Below are 16,129 nucleotides of genomic sequence, written 5' to 3'. Positions count from 1 at the left end.
TTTAATGTCATACTGTGGAACATTCTAGGCAGAGCAATGACATATCCATAGAAACAAGCAGGTAACGAATCCCATCCAAAAAGTTATATAGTTAAGTTATATTTCAATATGGGAAAAAAGCAAAAAAAACACTTGCACTTTTAAAAGCCACTGTAGACTGTCAACTGAGCTTTCATGGGACAGAATGAGCGCCCTTGTCTTTCAAAACACATTATTGTAATTAATTGAACTGTACTGACTATTAAATTTAAATTATTTGCACAGCCCCAGTCTGAAGGTTGAAAGTCCTAAAAAGTTGAATGGAAAGACAGGATGTAGACTGATGACATGTTTGTTTATGACCATCATTTGCCCACTGAGCCTGTTTGGGAATTTCTGGTTTGCAGCTTATGATTCACCCAACTTGGTCTGGAAAAATCATAATAGAAGCAATGAGCAGTGTCTTTGATTGATATCATTTTAAATTTGTGTGGCCTTTTGAAGTAAATATAAGTCAACACAGAGTCCATAAAGATTAGCTACATCCAGCAGGAAAAGTGCATCTTCAACATCTTCAACTCAAGGTTTGAAAGTTGTCCAAAAGTAATTGTGACTGTGGTTGCTTCTGTAATGCAGAGTGAAAATGACCTCATACAACGGACTCGGGATTCTCAAAGTCTGGTATGGGTACAGCTGGTCATACGGGTGGGCAATATTAACAACTATATATATATATATATATATATATATATATATATATATATATATATATACACACACAAATATTTGATTGAGTATACCAATAACAATAATCAATAGGAGTTTTGACAACCTAACAGAAATGGGGTAAAATGTAAGGTTTAAAACATATGTGTTAAATGAAAGGACTGTAAAATTACAGAATTTCTGAAAAAATCTCAACAGCATAAATTACAAAGACAGATCAATTATCACAGTTTGCTTTTATGTTAAATTTGCTCTTTATGCAGAATAGTAAATGGTGAAGGATACTCTGTATTCAGATTTTGCAAATCTTCAAATCAGCATTCACAATAGTATCAATAATTTGATATATACTCCTCTATCTGGTTGTATGATTTTTTTAAATTTTTTTTTTAGTAGACCTGATTATAATGATCATAACTTTTGTGGTTTTAAGTGGGTTTAGACTTAATTTTAGAGTCTTTCTGGTTTCTACCTATTATTAGTATAATGCAGATTTTAGCCCACAAATGATAGTACATTGACAGTCAAATCACCTGTGGTTGTCTGTTTATTAGATGGTTAAGAAAATGAACCAAAGCCAGTGTCTGTGTTAAATTTAGCTTTGTATGGGTATCACTTTTCCTGTTACACTTCCTCGTCCTTTTGGAAATGGAAGCCACGGGTTTGTTGTTTTATCTCGTGGTGCAGTCCAGACCCAGGCCACAGAGGCCACGGGACTGTTAGCATACTTGGTCCACATCACGGTCAGCTGCAAACCCATCCAGATGTTTCCTGCTAAAGTCTCTAAGCTCTTCTCCACACCTCCAGTGGCCTGTAAAAAAGACAGGGGAGCTCTACTCGCAAGTCACATCCTAAATTATTGTTGTTTACTCTGTGTCAAGATAACTGCTACTCCATTTGGACAAATTATTTTTACTTGTAAATGTGTTGAGTACATGTGTCGAACATTGTCATTTTGTGTATAATTCAAAATATTCTAAGGCATTTAAAGACTGAATAACAATAAAAATAAAAGATAGAAAGCACATGTTTTAGATAAACATCTGGTTGACTGTCCACATTTCTGAACACTATGCTGATAGCGAGGATAGCAGGAAAAAATTATGCTGTCAACTGTTTATAGTTTGCTCCTCAGTTCAAATAGATATTTAAGGCAGTGATCTAAGACTGAATGAGTTACTGATGAGTGGCAAAAAAAACCTTTTGTATTGTTGACAGAATTAAATTTTCTCTTGCCATGGACCCTACTTGTACAACTGAGAAAATACACTGACATTGTCTTGCATTTCATTTGACATTGCATTTCTTCATAGCTGTACCTTATTGATTGCAGCTGTTAAAGGTGCATTGCGAAACTTTTCTAGTAGAGGGTACGTCAAATGCTTTTCCTTGTGGAGCTGTTATTGCTTTATCTGGGATGTTTCACAATATGGTATTAAACCTTTCTTTCTATTTTCGTGAAGACCAAATTAGACAATGTTACAGGACAGATGTGTGGAGAGGCAACCCCACTCACAGTCAGAATGATGGTGTTTCTTGGAATTTTCAAGCTATAAAACTGTAATTGAATAAATATAAAGTCGAACAGTTTATTGTCATACTGTGGATCATTCCAGGCAGAGCAACAGAGCAAGTGACTGACCCACAAACAAAGTAGTCCACCTTTAAATTCAAAATATACCAAAATAATCATTCTTTTTATAATTAACAAACCTCTCTAATAAATACTAATCTTTTCATCGTGCTCTTTGTAAACAATAATTTCCCTCTGTCTATACCAAACTTTTAATGAACCTTGTCTGTCTCCTACTTCCTACCCCCTCATATCTAAACCTAGACCAGCTGCTGACCTTTCTTTCCACTTTCACCCTCTGTGTTTCTTCCTGCATTTAATGATTCCTTTCCTTCCTTTCCTCTTTCCTAGTTTCCTTTGTCCTTATCCTGCGGACTTCCCTTATTTCTTTACCTGCTTCCTTACCTCCTCTATTCCTTCAGGTAAGTTTTTTCCTCTTAATGCATTTGCCTCTATCCTCTCTGTAAACCCTGGATAGTTTCTCTGTCCTCTCTGAGTATTACCGCTGGCTGAGAAATCGTTGCTGTCGACAGTCCTGCTCCAGCTGTACGGTGCGGTTAGCTCCTGGCCCACATTTGGTAGATAACTCTGTCAGTGGTTTTGCAGCGAGAAGGGCAGGGCTGAGAAAAATGTCTTCCTATGGGGGGTGTTGGAAGCCCCTATCCCCGATCCACTCTCCCTAGGGTGTTGTCAGGTCAGAGTATTTAAGTATTTCCCCTCACGCAGAAATGCCCAAAACCCACCTCATATATCTGGAGTTAAGCATCTTGGTGTGTCAAGAAAAATGAATGGCAATATGGTGTTATGAAACCAGCAAGAGCTCTCTTCAAAGGCCCAGGCTTACTGAACTGTTTGTATATGTCAGTGTGATTCAATGCGGCGCTTTTGTCTCGTGCAGCCCTAATATTTGTGCATGGCAGGCAAATTTGGTTTCAGAAAAACAAGGTTGGGTTAGCTCATATTTTCTGTGGGGAGCGAGTGGTAAGTTGAGAGTATAAATGGACAATTGAGAATTTTTCATGAATTTAAATCACCAAAAAATCTTACCGCTAATTTTGATTCCGGTTTATAGGCGCCATTTTAGGCACTCATTACCATTCAAAAGATCATCATCACAATTCATTTTGTTGTTAATTGCTATGGTAACAGTGCTACAGTCTGAAACCCGTGAATGGAGTTGACCTTGGCACTTACCTTGCCGTTCTGGGGTAAATTCTCAGTGCTGTTCATTGAGTCATGACAAACACAAACACTGAGGTGATCAGGCTTTTTTTCATATCCCCTGATATGCATACTGTCACAGACTTTGGCCTGCTTAAATCCAGACTACATGTATCTATTCAGACTGGCTTTCAACACTCAGTAATGCATAGACACTTGACACTATTAGTTTTGTTTCATTGTTTCATATTTTGGATTTTTTTTAATTTTGTGTTGGGATTTTATTGAAAAGTATTTTGGTCACACTGAGCTCTGTAAAGGGCCCCTATAAATCAAGTTTGACTGAAATCCTAAAATTACAAATATTACATATGCATGTTACATGGATGAACCTTGTATCAGTGTCTTACAAAATTATTTAAATAAACCATTTGGTCTGCATAAATGTCTGGCCTTTATTCCCTGTTGGCCCAATTACTGACCATTTTCAGAAATGTAATCAACTTTGAACCAATGTTGGCAAAAACATCACCTCCTTATTGGAAGTAATAACTCAAATTTGCCCTATTTGTGTTTCAGAAATTCCAGTAGAGTTTATAAACTCAATCAAGGAATCAAACCTAATCTTCTGTTTTCATTTTGTCAATAAACTTGGACACTCTAGTCACAAAGACTCAAGATTTTAGTTTTGAAGTAACCAGCTGCTAAAAAGCTGCAAAGTTTTCAAAAGATTTAAGTGTGTCTACCGTAAATCCTTGCTGACAGTTCACACTTCAACTCGAAATCCTTTTTGTCTTCAAAGCTGCCAACATCTGTGAGTGTTTGAGTCATGCTCCTGATTAGAAAAGTTAGAAAAGTCCCTCCATCAATGTGACTGATTGTACAGACCTAGTCATTTGTTTGTTTTTAGAGTGAGTCTGCAAAGTCCGCTCTCACACACAATGCTTGCTGTTTTTTCCCACATTTTCAACTTTTTGTTTTTACTTTTTCAATAAAGTCATCTTGGCTTTTAGCTGGGGTTTCATCTGCATTTGTGAGACATACAGCTCAGATCATGAATGAGTACTGGATCTTGGAAAACTGCATCCATCAGTATATACGTACACTTCAGTTTATTTGCAAAGGGCTCATTTAAACGATATATTGGTGAATAGCTGTTAATTAATAGTTTTAATGTGATTTCATTGTTATAACAGAAGTCAAACACAGATATGGAGCCAAAGATGTCCCTGGCAGAAAGAATGAAGATCCTGAAAGAAAAAGAGGAGCAGTGGAAAAATAAAGGGAAAGGAGCAGCCAATGACTCTGTACAGTTCACTGTGGCGGGGCGCATGGCCAAGAAAGGTACTACTACTTTTTACTGCATTTTATGTCAAGCATTCCATGCCTAAATCAAACTTATAATAACTTAATATTATCATTGTTTATTCCAGGTTTGGTGACAGATACAGGTAAAGAAGAATCACCTCTAATTTCTCTGAAAAAGTCCAATGCCACACCTGTGAAACCACTTGAAGGTTGGACATCGTCTACTCAGTTACATAATAATAATATTTTAAAATGAACAACTATTACTATGGTCATACTTCTTGTTTAGAAATCTCAACCAGAAGTGACATTAAGGTCGAAGGAGACAAGCGACTTGACAAACTAGAATCCTTCCTTGATAAACTCCATAACAAAGGTATAGTCTACAGGTTTAGCCATGTTACTGATCTATAGGTGCAGTTTTAAAGATACTATGTAACTTTGCCACCTGTTATCTCTGTTGAGATGTTACTGTTTTACCTATAATGTTCCACAGTATAGTGTTAAATCTCTATCTCCATGGTAACAAGCAGCTGACCCCACCAGGCAAAGTTGCTAGTCAGCTGAGAGGCAACACAGGTCAGATATTTTTGAGCAATAAAAACATAAGTAATCGAGTAAATGCAAAATAGATAAGCTTAATGCCATACTGTGGATCATTCCAGTCAAAGCAATAACTTCTCCATGGAGACAAGAAGATAACAGACCCCCCTACTGAAAAGCTTCATAATGCACTTTGCTTAGTTCAAATCCTTTTTGTCTGTGTGGAGCAGGTGTGAGCAAAAGCAAGACCTCCACCATTGAAGTTACAGCTGAGACCGAGAAAGAAATTATGACTCTGGATGATGACGAGACTTTTGGAAGCTTCTACAAACCCATGTCTCCCACATCTCTGCAAGAATCCACAATCACAGTGACAGAGGAGGCATTCAGCGAGATCACAGCCGACACACCCACGTGAGAATAAAAGATGAAAAATCAAGTGTTATTTTGTTACATAATTGGAAAGCATTTTCATATATTTTAAATTTCAGGCTGACTTCATCTGTGGCTGAACATAAGCGCGCTGTAAGACCCAACAGAAGGAAAAAGGGCTCTAGGAACCCTCTGAAGACATTGGCTGCTCGTAATGACATCCGACAGGGCTACACTGAGCAGAGGCTGAACGTGGCATCAGTGGAGACTAAAAGGATTCAAGTTGAGAGGAGTAGGTCTTTATACAATATTTTTGATAAAACTGGTGTATTTTTAATTAACACTGCAAATGTATGTATAGACAAAAACTGCTGTGTTTTGAAGTGATTGTGATTGATTGCACATTTGTACATGGAAATGTTAACGGCAGTTTAGATTCAAAAGATTTTTGGACATTTTGTGAGCATATTTTCAAGGATAAAATAATATATTTTTACAATTATCATACTCAAATATGTACATAATATTATTTAAAATTATATAAATATTCATAATATTATATTTTATTGATATGTGCCTGTCGGTTTAGTTCCTTTATTTGTTTTCCAACATGACCTTTTGACCTTCTCAACCAAAGGAACTGAGTACACCATCAATATTGTGATGTAATGTGTGTGGGAAAATATGTTTTTATTGGTTCCTTAATTATTATATTAGGAGCTCATAAAGATGTAACTTTAATTTCAGTGGCAAAACACTCCAAACTGTCCGATGTTGCCTTGGCCGGTCTTGCCAGTAAAGAGAACTTCCGTAAAGTGAGCCTGCGCAGTGTGAAATCTACAGAAGTGGTGACTAACAACAGTGCATTGCCTTTTAACAAACTCATGCTCATTCGGATCAAAGGTGAGGACAGAAGAGCCATGCTCTTAAACAAAAACATACTGAAAAGTTAAGTAATTCTTGGTTTATCTGTGTGAACATGTGATCAGGTCGGAGACATGTCCAGGTGCGCTTGGTGGAGCCTACTGCCCGCTCTCTAAACAGTGGAGACTGCTTCCTCCTGATCACACCAAAACACTGCTTCATGTGGAGCGGAGAATTCGCAAATGTCATTGAAAAAGCAAAGGTATGATAAAAATGTTTCTATTGTCTTCTAGTTTCTATTTGTGACCATTATTATGTATATTTTATTTATCTGAGACTGGGACATTTACAACAAATTATCTTCTAGGGTTGTCAGTATAATCTAGAATCAGATACTAATTGATATTGAACTGGTATTAAAACTAAATACTAATTTGAACAATACTTAGTCTTGCTTTTTGTATTTGAAAAAACAGCATTGTGGTATTAAAATTTGTATAGAGTATCAAGCCCTTTTGTTAGCATCAAATTGAGTTTGAAATTTTACACTAATACTATTATTCTCAGAGTAATCAGTGCTTCTGTCAGTGTTAAGCCTATTTACAGCTTACTTGTCAAACATTTACTTTAACTCATATTTTTTTTTAGTATTATTGTAAATGAAAAGAGTAAATAGGGCACCCAGAATTAAACATATTTAATTAAATTGGCTTAATGATCCTGTTGTTTGTCCAGGCCTCAGAGATGGCGTCCTTCGTTCAGGCCAAAAGGGACCTAGGGTGTAAAGCCCCTCAGGTGACGCTGCTGGAGGAGGGCATCAACACGGAGGGCAGGTCAGCCAAAGAGTTCTGGACTTTACTGGGAGGGAAAGAGCAATACAGAGGTAAATTATTTTATTTATTTAATAGACATATTTTAACAGTATTCCCTGGTATAAAAGATGCTTACTGTCTATCGTATATATGTGTATCTCAGGAGCAGGAGAGCCAGAGGAAGACGAGCTGTATGAGAGTGGAGTGGTGGACTCTAATGGTGTGTACAGACTGCAGGGAGACAAACTGGTGCCACATGAAGATGCCTGGGCCTCCATCCCAAGTGTCTCACTGCTCGACTCTAAAGAGGTAACACAAAGAAAGAGTACTGTGCAAACCTGGTGAAAATCTCATAAAAGTACATTTTACATACAGCACTTTTTGGATCTTGCTTATTCTATTCACTCTTCTGTATCAAGCCAAAAGTCATATTCTTATATGATTCATGGAAATCAGTCTCCCATCTGTAACTCTTTTATGTTTTCCTCGAAACAGGTTTTGGTGTTTGATTTTGGGAGCGAAGTGTACATCTGGCATGGGAAAGACGTGTCCTTGGGAGACAGGAAAGTGGCCGTGAAGTTGGGTAAACAGCTTTACAGTGGCAGCTACGATTACTCCAACTGCAGAGTAAACCCTCTGGACGCTTCATGTACTAATAAGGATGTACCACAGTGAGTGAAAATGCACTCTCATCTTGTGTATGACCAATGACTAGTGTTATTGCAGCCCCTAGTGGTTATGTCTTGCAATTACTATGTATTATAGCAGGAAATTGAATATAATAGAAAATCTGTTTTAGTATTCAACATGGAATTCATACTTTTTATAGATAAATATAACTCAGAGGTTTATTATAAATTGTGCATTTTGTTTGGTTTTTTTAACTCTCACTTAAACAAGCAGCATTGATTCTAGCTTTCTGTTACTCTCTGTTATAATTAGGAAAGGGGATAGCCGTCCTAGCTGGGCGCTGTTTGGCCGCCTCTCGGAGCACAATGAGACAGCCCTTTTTAGAGAGAAGTTCCTGGATTGGGCAGAAAAGAAAAAGGAAGAGACTGCACCACCAGAGGAAATCAAGGTAAAGTGTTTTAAGTAAAGATCAGTACAACAGTTTTTTACAGTTAGACATTTTCTGGTATTGGTAAACCATCAAGCACAGCTGCAATATATTGAGTTTTTCATTTCCATCAGAAACTGCATTTTTAACTTTCAATCCTTAAATGTTCTTTAATCAACCCCCCTTGTGCCTTCTGCCGCTGGCTTACTGTGTGATAACTATAAACCAGGGCTGACCAGTTACCCCAAAAACAACTTGTTTTGAAGATGGTCTCATGCATTTTTTGGCCAACACAATTATACTCTCCAACTAAAATCTTTCTCATTTTCTGGCTTTTTTGTTTCATCTTTGAAAATAAAATATTCACTTGCTTAAATCCGCTGCTCCTACTGATGTTTCATAATGCATAGAGTGCTGGAGTACTCTGTTGTGAATAAAGTTATAGTTACTATTATTTAGCTCCTAATTAAGTGACTGTCAAAAGTAGTTTCTTAGTAATCTTAATGAAATTTGTTTTTATTTGCCACTGTATCTTGGGATTTGTTATTCATTGAAAACTTGTAGTCTTTATTAACATCGCAAAGGGCCTAGCTTGACGATAACCAGGCTAATTCTGCATTTGTCTTCTAGAGCCCAGTCCACTCCGGCGCTCGTCCCACGTTTGACACTGAGCTGCAGCCGTGTGATGCCAAAGCCCTACTGGACAACGAGCCCGACCCAGTGAAGACTGTCCTAGAGGCGGTGGACGTCCACAGGGGACATGGCATCGTGAGGACGGAGGACGGGAGACAGGCGGAGCTGGCCACTGTGGCTGTGGAGGCTTGGCACATCAAAGAACACAGCGAGGAGGAGGTGCCTGAAAACAGTTTGGGACAGTTACATGAAGAGGATGCATATATCATCCGCTGGAAGTACTCAATCACTACACTCGGTGGGTCTCATGTCCGCAAGAACTGCACAATTTTTATTTTCAGTTGATTTTTGTCTCTCAGATGTTACATTTCGATTTGCAACATTTTTAAACAATGTAAACAATTCCAGGAGCATTAACATTTGAGAGAACACTAAAGTGTGAAGTTATAAACTAAAACAAAAATTCCATGCATTTCTCAATTTGCTTTTAAAGGTCTAAACTAGAGGCACAATATTTTTCCATTTAAAAAATAGAGGATAGTTTTGTCTCTCCAGAGGATTTTTTACCTAATTTCAGCCTTTTGCGGTTTCGATTGCAATATATTGTGCATCCTTAAACTCTACCCAGCTGGAGTGTTAAAATCCGACTGTGAGAAGAGTTGTCTCAGGATATTGGAAAAAGAGTTTGTTGTTGTGGTTGTTTTGTGGCAGTGGGGAAGCGGCAGAAGCCTGGGGAGTTAAGCGCCGCTGGGATGCCCGGCAGAGAGAGGACAGCCTGCTTCTTCTGGCAGGGACGACACTCAAGCGCAAACGAGAAAGGGACCTCAGCGCTAATGACAGTGGAGCTCGGCAGCCACAGGGGGGCTCAAGTGAGTTTCATTTAGAGATTTGGGGAAATAAAATACTAATCTTTTTTCCTTTCTTTCTTTTTTATGTAATTAAAAAAGTAGACTTGTTCACAAAGTTGTTGTTGGGTTAGTTAAGTAGACAAATTAAGGAGATCCAAATCACAATTGGACTTTAATCAATTCAGAAATAAACGGGATATTTGTTAATCCAGGTTTGCTCTAGGTTATGCTTCTTGGCCGGGTCACACCTTGATTTTGACCTTGGGTGTTTTCCTATTTAAATAAAGGTTAAATAAAAAATAAATTATAGCTGTATTAGGCTGAAAATGCAGACATCCTACAATTTCACCTTTACATTTAATATATCTTTATGGTTACCTGATATTTTCAATGATGCTTGTAAATGGTCACATTTTTCTATAGCGCTTTTCCACCTTCAAGGCACTCAAAGCGCTTTACAACAAGGAACCACTCACCCATTCACACACACATTCACACACCAGTGTACGCAGACACTGTGGGCAAGGTGGGCTAAGTGTCTTGCCCAAGGACACAACGACAGTATTCATCTGTGGGAGCTGGAATCACACCAGCCAACCTGTGGGTCAGTGGATCTGACTGCTCAACCTGTGATGTTTATGTTGAGAGCAGGATTTGAACCGCCAACCTTTAGATCAGTGAGCAAATGCTCTACCAACTGAGCTACTGCCGCCCCGTATTTAATTAACTAACCGTATTTTCTGTGTAGATGCTGGTGAGTCAGGGGAAAGAGCCACCTTGCTTCCTTCAGCTGTTTCAGGGAGGCTTGATCATCCACAAAGGAAGCAGAGACACAGCAAGTACAGGTGAAATATAATCTAATAATTTAACACTAAATTATTCACAGTGATTTACATGTTAATACTTAATCTGATCTGCACCTGTCTCCAGAGGGGTGGAAGTTATTCTGTGTGCGCGGGGAGGCAGAGGCGGAGGCGTCTTTGCTGGAGGTCACCTGTCATCCGTCCAGTCTGAGGTCCAGAGCCAGCCTGGTCCTGCTCAGTGGACAGAAGAAGCAGCTCTATCTGTGGCATGGCTGTAAGGCTCATAGCTGTGCCCGACTCGTGGCCAAGAGAGCAGTAGACAAGCTGGTGCAGGGGTAAGCATACATAGAAAAAAATATATAATAACAACTTGGTTTGTCACAATAACAAATGTTTAAGTGTGATGTATTGCTGAATTAAATATAGATGATAAACAATAATAATGAATCTGATTTATGCAACTGGCCCAATAACCCAAGAGCATATTTTTTACAAAAACTATTAAAAATCTTTATCATCGTTGCATAACCCTGAGCTGCAATAAATAAAGAGCAGAATGAAACTGTAAGTACTTAGTTTGCTTCTGTAGTGTCTCATAGAAGTTGTTAATTCAACTTTCTATGGCTCAAATCTTATCATATTGCTACAAAAGAATCACAACTTTCCAGTATTGCAAAGAAAATGTATGCATGATGAATATTAATAACATTTGCAAATTCACAAATTTAATATAAACAATGCATTTTTTTTTTATTTATTTTAATGCTGCCTTTTTTGAGAAAAGTATTCATATTTTTATGCAAATTGGTACTTTCTGGTACCTCAGTTGGCATAAATAAATATTTATTGATCACGAATAATAACATCTACTATTTATTTAATTAATTATGAACTTATTATTACTTATTCTGAATTTAATTAATAGCAAAAACTAACTTTTAACTAAATTTAAGATTTTTTTTTTTAATATCTTACAGTGCTCTCCTAACTCTAAGGGCCATGCACCGATGCTTGTACTGCACTGCCCAGCCAGGTGGATTTCATATGTCCATTTATTTATTTTTAAATCTAGAAAACCAACAGAATTAGGAGTGAGCAGTCTAAATGTGGAAGAAGTGGATGAAGGTAGTGAACCAGCAGATTTTTGGAAAGCTCTTGGATCACAAGACAAGAAGGCCTATGACTGCATGCTTCAAGGTATATTTAAGTCAATTTTATAATAATTGTAAATAATTAATTAGGTGCTTGTCTCCTGAATATAATAGAATTTATATTGAGTTCTTTTTTTCAGACCCAGGGAAGTATAACTACACCCCACGTCTGTTCCGGCTCAGTGCCAGCTCTGGGGCATTCGAGGGCAAAGAGGTGCTGTACCCGGCCCGGGTGCCAGAAGGTGTCATGGCCATGCCTTTCCTCCAGGAGAACCTCTATTCTGCACAACAGCCAGGTACCAAATCATATTACTGATCTTGCACAGATGTTAAAACCTATAGTTAAAAAAAGTATTTGTTGCTTAGAAATTATGGTCTGAGGTACAATATACCACCTGTCAAATGTTCACATTTTTGAGTTTTTCATAACAATATATAGGGGTATAGCTCAGATTTGTGTGCTATGTAGGGAACTTTTTAATTACACTGCAGCACCAAGGCTACCTCCAGCTCCAGTTGGTGTTAGTGTAATTTCATTTTGTCATGTGTGTAAAAGATGTAATTGTCATTCCCACTATTTGGTTGATTAATGCAAATCATCACAACTACAACAGCGTTTTCAAAATCCAAAATTAAATACAAAAATACTGAATGCAAAGTGAAAGCACAACACTGACTAAATATAGCATGGAAGAACAAAACGTAATAATTATAACATTAGCAATGTGATGGTTGAATAATCCTCCAAAGAATTGCTCCAGCTGGTTGGATATGTCTGCAGTGGTCAGTTCTCTGGAGTCTCTCCCAGACCTCTCAGCTGTACGCTCCTGCCTCATGTGCTCTCTGTACCACATGCTGAACAGGCAGAACATGTCTTACATGTAGCTCTGAGCATTTCTCTGTGTTTGCTCAGAGGGCATATGGGGGGAGAAGCACAGAGCCTTCTCTCTGCAGTCTCTGGTGTAATCTTCTTAGCTGTCCCACAAAGTGACAGCCTGGGTGTCTGTTTGCCTTTAAGAAACAGACAGTGGAGGGAAGAGCATAGGCTCTGTCGCTGACAGCCTTGATCCTAGCCCACAGCATAGACAATATGGCCAGATAGCAGTTCTCTGGCTTGTTCTTAATTATGGTACAATTAGATTAGATTCATTCATGTGCTACCAGCTGTCTTGAGGTCCAGTGACAAAAAGGCAGGCAGTCAGGGACCCTTCGGTCCTCATAAGGTTGTGCTATATGTTTGGGGTTTTCACGTCCTGTGCTGATACTTGTTCCTAGTGAACACAACCTCCCATCATGGATTTGTGGCCACCATTACCCATATTTGGAATATCTGTCTCTATCTGACTATCTTTATGGATTCCTGTAGATTTCTTACCCATCACATGTTAGGAAATCTAGCCCACCTTTGCAGCCAGCCATGGTAGTGTGTGCTTATAAAGCTTGTATGTTTGCTATATGTTGACCTGTCTGTACTTCATCTGTACCTCCATAGCCCTGTTCCTGCTGGACAATCGTATGGAGGTGTATCTGTGGCAAGGCTGGAAGCCGGAGGACACCGAGAGCACAGGCTCTGCTAAAATCCGTTGGGACCACGAGAGGAAGTGCGCTATGGAGACAGTGCTGCAGTACTGCAAAGGTCAGACATGGGCCACATATGCTTCATCATTAAACTGAAATCAAATGCGCCAGTTCATAACTTGAGATTGGTGTCGATTTTCAGAAAAGAATCCCCGGCGCCCCCCTCTGGCCTACCTAGTCCTTGCAGGATGTGAGCCCCTTACATTCACAAATATTTTCCCATATTGGGAGAAGGATGAGAAAATTGCCTCAAAGGTATGAATTACTTTCATTTGAATAAATTATTGTGTCTCTTTTTCTTACAACCTCTGCATGTGTGTGTTAGACTTTTAACACATTGAGCTGATGTTGTGTTTGTCAGAATCAGAGCCGTAAGAACAAAGTGATCCTTGTGAAAGAGGCGCTGGCTAAGTTGAGTAAAGAGCAGTACTCCATAGAGGAGCTGACCAAGAAGCCTTTACCCGAGGGAGTGGACCCAATGCGCCTGGAGGACTACCTGTCTGATGAGGACTTTAAGGTGAGAAACACTTTCCCCGTTCAACCCTTCAGAAACAACTGTCTAAAGGCTGTGTTAGTCACTGTGATTCACTGACACGTTTCAGACGCTTTTGGGAATGAGTCGAGTGGAGTTCAACGCCCTGCCCAACTGGAAACAAAAGAACTTAAAGAAAAGCAAGAACCTTTTTTAAGATGTTTTGTACCCATTTTAATGTTTATACTATGGCCATTTTAAATGTATTTCCTTATTTTTTTATTGTATATGTATATGTATAATTTTATTGTTTTTATTTTACTAATGAAAGCCATTTTATTGTTTCTGTGCTCAAACCTTTACCATTAATTATGTGCAATTACATCATTTATGACATTTTGTTTTCTAACAATTGTTATAAATATATATATATATATATATGTACCATACTTTGAAAGAAGGCTTTGTGTTTGTATAGAAAAAGAATCTTGTGTTTGGGAATGCGTGTTGATTTAATATTTTATGATGTAACAAAACTTTTGAGACTTGGACGTAAAGTTACAATAGTCATTAGTAAAAATGTGTCTTCTACATGTATTACAGTTGGCCAATATTTCTATTTTACTGCAGGAAATGTTTTTATATCATTATTTTTGGTACTAAATAGTGCCTGACCCTTTATGAATACCTGGTTGAATGGGACCAAACCTAGCTGTATTTTCTATGTGAATGTAAACACTTGTATTAGCATATATAAAGTATTATTGAACTGGAGGGACTTTGCATGCCTCTATGGCCTCACCTCACAACAACTGTCCTAACAGAACAGTCTGCTACTTTGTAATCACAAACACATTTTACAGTGTCTTTTTGTAACACATGAACTGTGCATGTGGAGTGGACTACCAGGTCATCTTTTATTCAACACATAATAGCGCACACTGGTGGTAGCAGGGAATGTGCAAGGTATTTGAAAATAAAAAGATTTGAAAAACATCAACTGTGAACTTGTTTTCTAGAGCAGCAGCACGTCAAAGCACCACACTACAATCACCCACCTCAGACTGAGAGCACTGATTTGTTTTCAGTTGTGCACCAAAAATGTATTTTTACCTATTTACAGTCTCAAATCAATAACACTGGGATCCTTTGTATATTATAAAGACATTTTAATGTATTTTTTTGTTACTTTCCTGGTTGAGGGCGGATAGATGATGCCACCAGGGCACATTACAGATCACGTCTGTGGAGAGGCAACCCTGCATACAGTAACGATTTTTTTTTTTTTATGTGTTATTTTATAATGTATTATGATTATTATTATTGCCCAGATAGTACCAGCTAGAGTAGGCTATTATTGCACATTTGCTTATTTCATCTGATGCATATTGAAATATTAAAATATGGATGGACTTTTCACTTGTGCATTACTATTAGTATTAATATTAATATTAGAATGCAATAGGGTTATATATGCCTCTATATGGTATTTCTGCAGCTATATTCAGGGCTCAGAACCTCCAGAACTCCTCCATACAATAAATGTCTAACATAATAGCTCTGCAGTGTCTGAGGGATAGCGTGGCATTGAACCGTCATCTCTGAGCGTTAAACTATTATCAGCTGGGTTTGACATGTCAGTGTGTCCGCTGTGTCACCGAGCCCCCGCACTGCTTCTTTCAAAACTGCGTCTCCTCTGTAACTCCAAATACTGAAGAGGGCTGGGCTCATTTATGCTTCAATAATGTCCTGTTTTATTTCACTCTCTGCATGGATACACATACAAGGCATCCGTACAATGTTTATTTTTACAGATGAAAAAATGTCTAAGAACTATGGAAATACTGATTATACGATTTGATTAACCTTAATAATCTGTCATTGTGCATTAAACGTGCATGTCTACAATAAACCGCCAGGGGGTATCATCTGTTCATTTTTACTGCCACTTAAAGGTCAGTAAATGGCGTAAGTAATGCATCAACTCAAAGACTACACATTTGATTTGTTTTATTATTTATTTACATTTATCCTAAATCAAGCCTATTTCAGGTCAACAATTTGTCTGAATATAGCAGCCTAAAGTGGAGACAGATCCTAACCGTAGCCGTAAACTTTATTAAAATACAAAACCTTAAGCTTAACCTATTTCAGGACATATTAGAACTTTAAAGTCGATTTAAGGATAATTACTGACTTGAATTTTGTCCCCATTACGCAGCGGAGGCAGGTCCCCATGAATTACTTGT

General features: G+C 38.1%; 1 protein-coding gene across 1 annotated transcript in view; it reads left to right on the top strand.

Annotated features, from left to right (window-relative positions):
• svild (supervillin d) overlaps window positions 1-14,880 on the top strand; it is a 48,621-nt gene extending 33,741 nt beyond the window's left edge. Inside the window, exons 9-29 of the mRNA XM_055149904.1 lie at window positions 4,636-4,783; window positions 4,873-4,956; window positions 5,037-5,123; window positions 5,521-5,704; window positions 5,782-5,954; window positions 6,410-6,565; window positions 6,652-6,788; window positions 7,262-7,409; window positions 7,502-7,647; window positions 7,834-8,009; window positions 8,281-8,416; window positions 9,026-9,326; window positions 9,740-9,897; window positions 10,625-10,721; window positions 10,807-11,014; window positions 11,752-11,876; window positions 11,971-12,126; window positions 13,323-13,466; window positions 13,551-13,663; window positions 13,770-13,925; window positions 14,011-14,880. Of these exons, the coding sequence (XP_055005879.1) occupies window positions 4,636-4,783; window positions 4,873-4,956; window positions 5,037-5,123; window positions 5,521-5,704; window positions 5,782-5,954; window positions 6,410-6,565; window positions 6,652-6,788; window positions 7,262-7,409; window positions 7,502-7,647; window positions 7,834-8,009; window positions 8,281-8,416; window positions 9,026-9,326; window positions 9,740-9,897; window positions 10,625-10,721; window positions 10,807-11,014; window positions 11,752-11,876; window positions 11,971-12,126; window positions 13,323-13,466; window positions 13,551-13,663; window positions 13,770-13,925; window positions 14,011-14,097 (3,120 nt within the window). The 3' untranslated portion in view covers window positions 14,098-14,880. The remainder of the gene's footprint in view (window positions 1-4,635; window positions 4,784-4,872; window positions 4,957-5,036; window positions 5,124-5,520; window positions 5,705-5,781; window positions 5,955-6,409; window positions 6,566-6,651; window positions 6,789-7,261; window positions 7,410-7,501; window positions 7,648-7,833; window positions 8,010-8,280; window positions 8,417-9,025; window positions 9,327-9,739; window positions 9,898-10,624; window positions 10,722-10,806; window positions 11,015-11,751; window positions 11,877-11,970; window positions 12,127-13,322; window positions 13,467-13,550; window positions 13,664-13,769; window positions 13,926-14,010) is intronic.
• The last annotated feature ends 1,249 nt before the right edge of the window (window positions 14,881-16,129 follow it).

The sequence above is a fragment of the Boleophthalmus pectinirostris genome, unplaced genomic scaffold, assembly GCF_026225935.1.
Source record: "Boleophthalmus pectinirostris isolate CB_2022bp ecotype Guang Dong unplaced genomic scaffold, ASM2622593v1 HiC_scaffold_14, whole genome shotgun sequence".
NCBI classification, from domain to species: Eukaryota; Metazoa; Chordata; class Actinopteri; order Gobiiformes; family Gobiidae; genus Boleophthalmus; species Boleophthalmus pectinirostris.
Note: the sequence above shows the minus strand (reverse complement) of the source record. Positions and strands in the feature narration are given on the sequence as shown.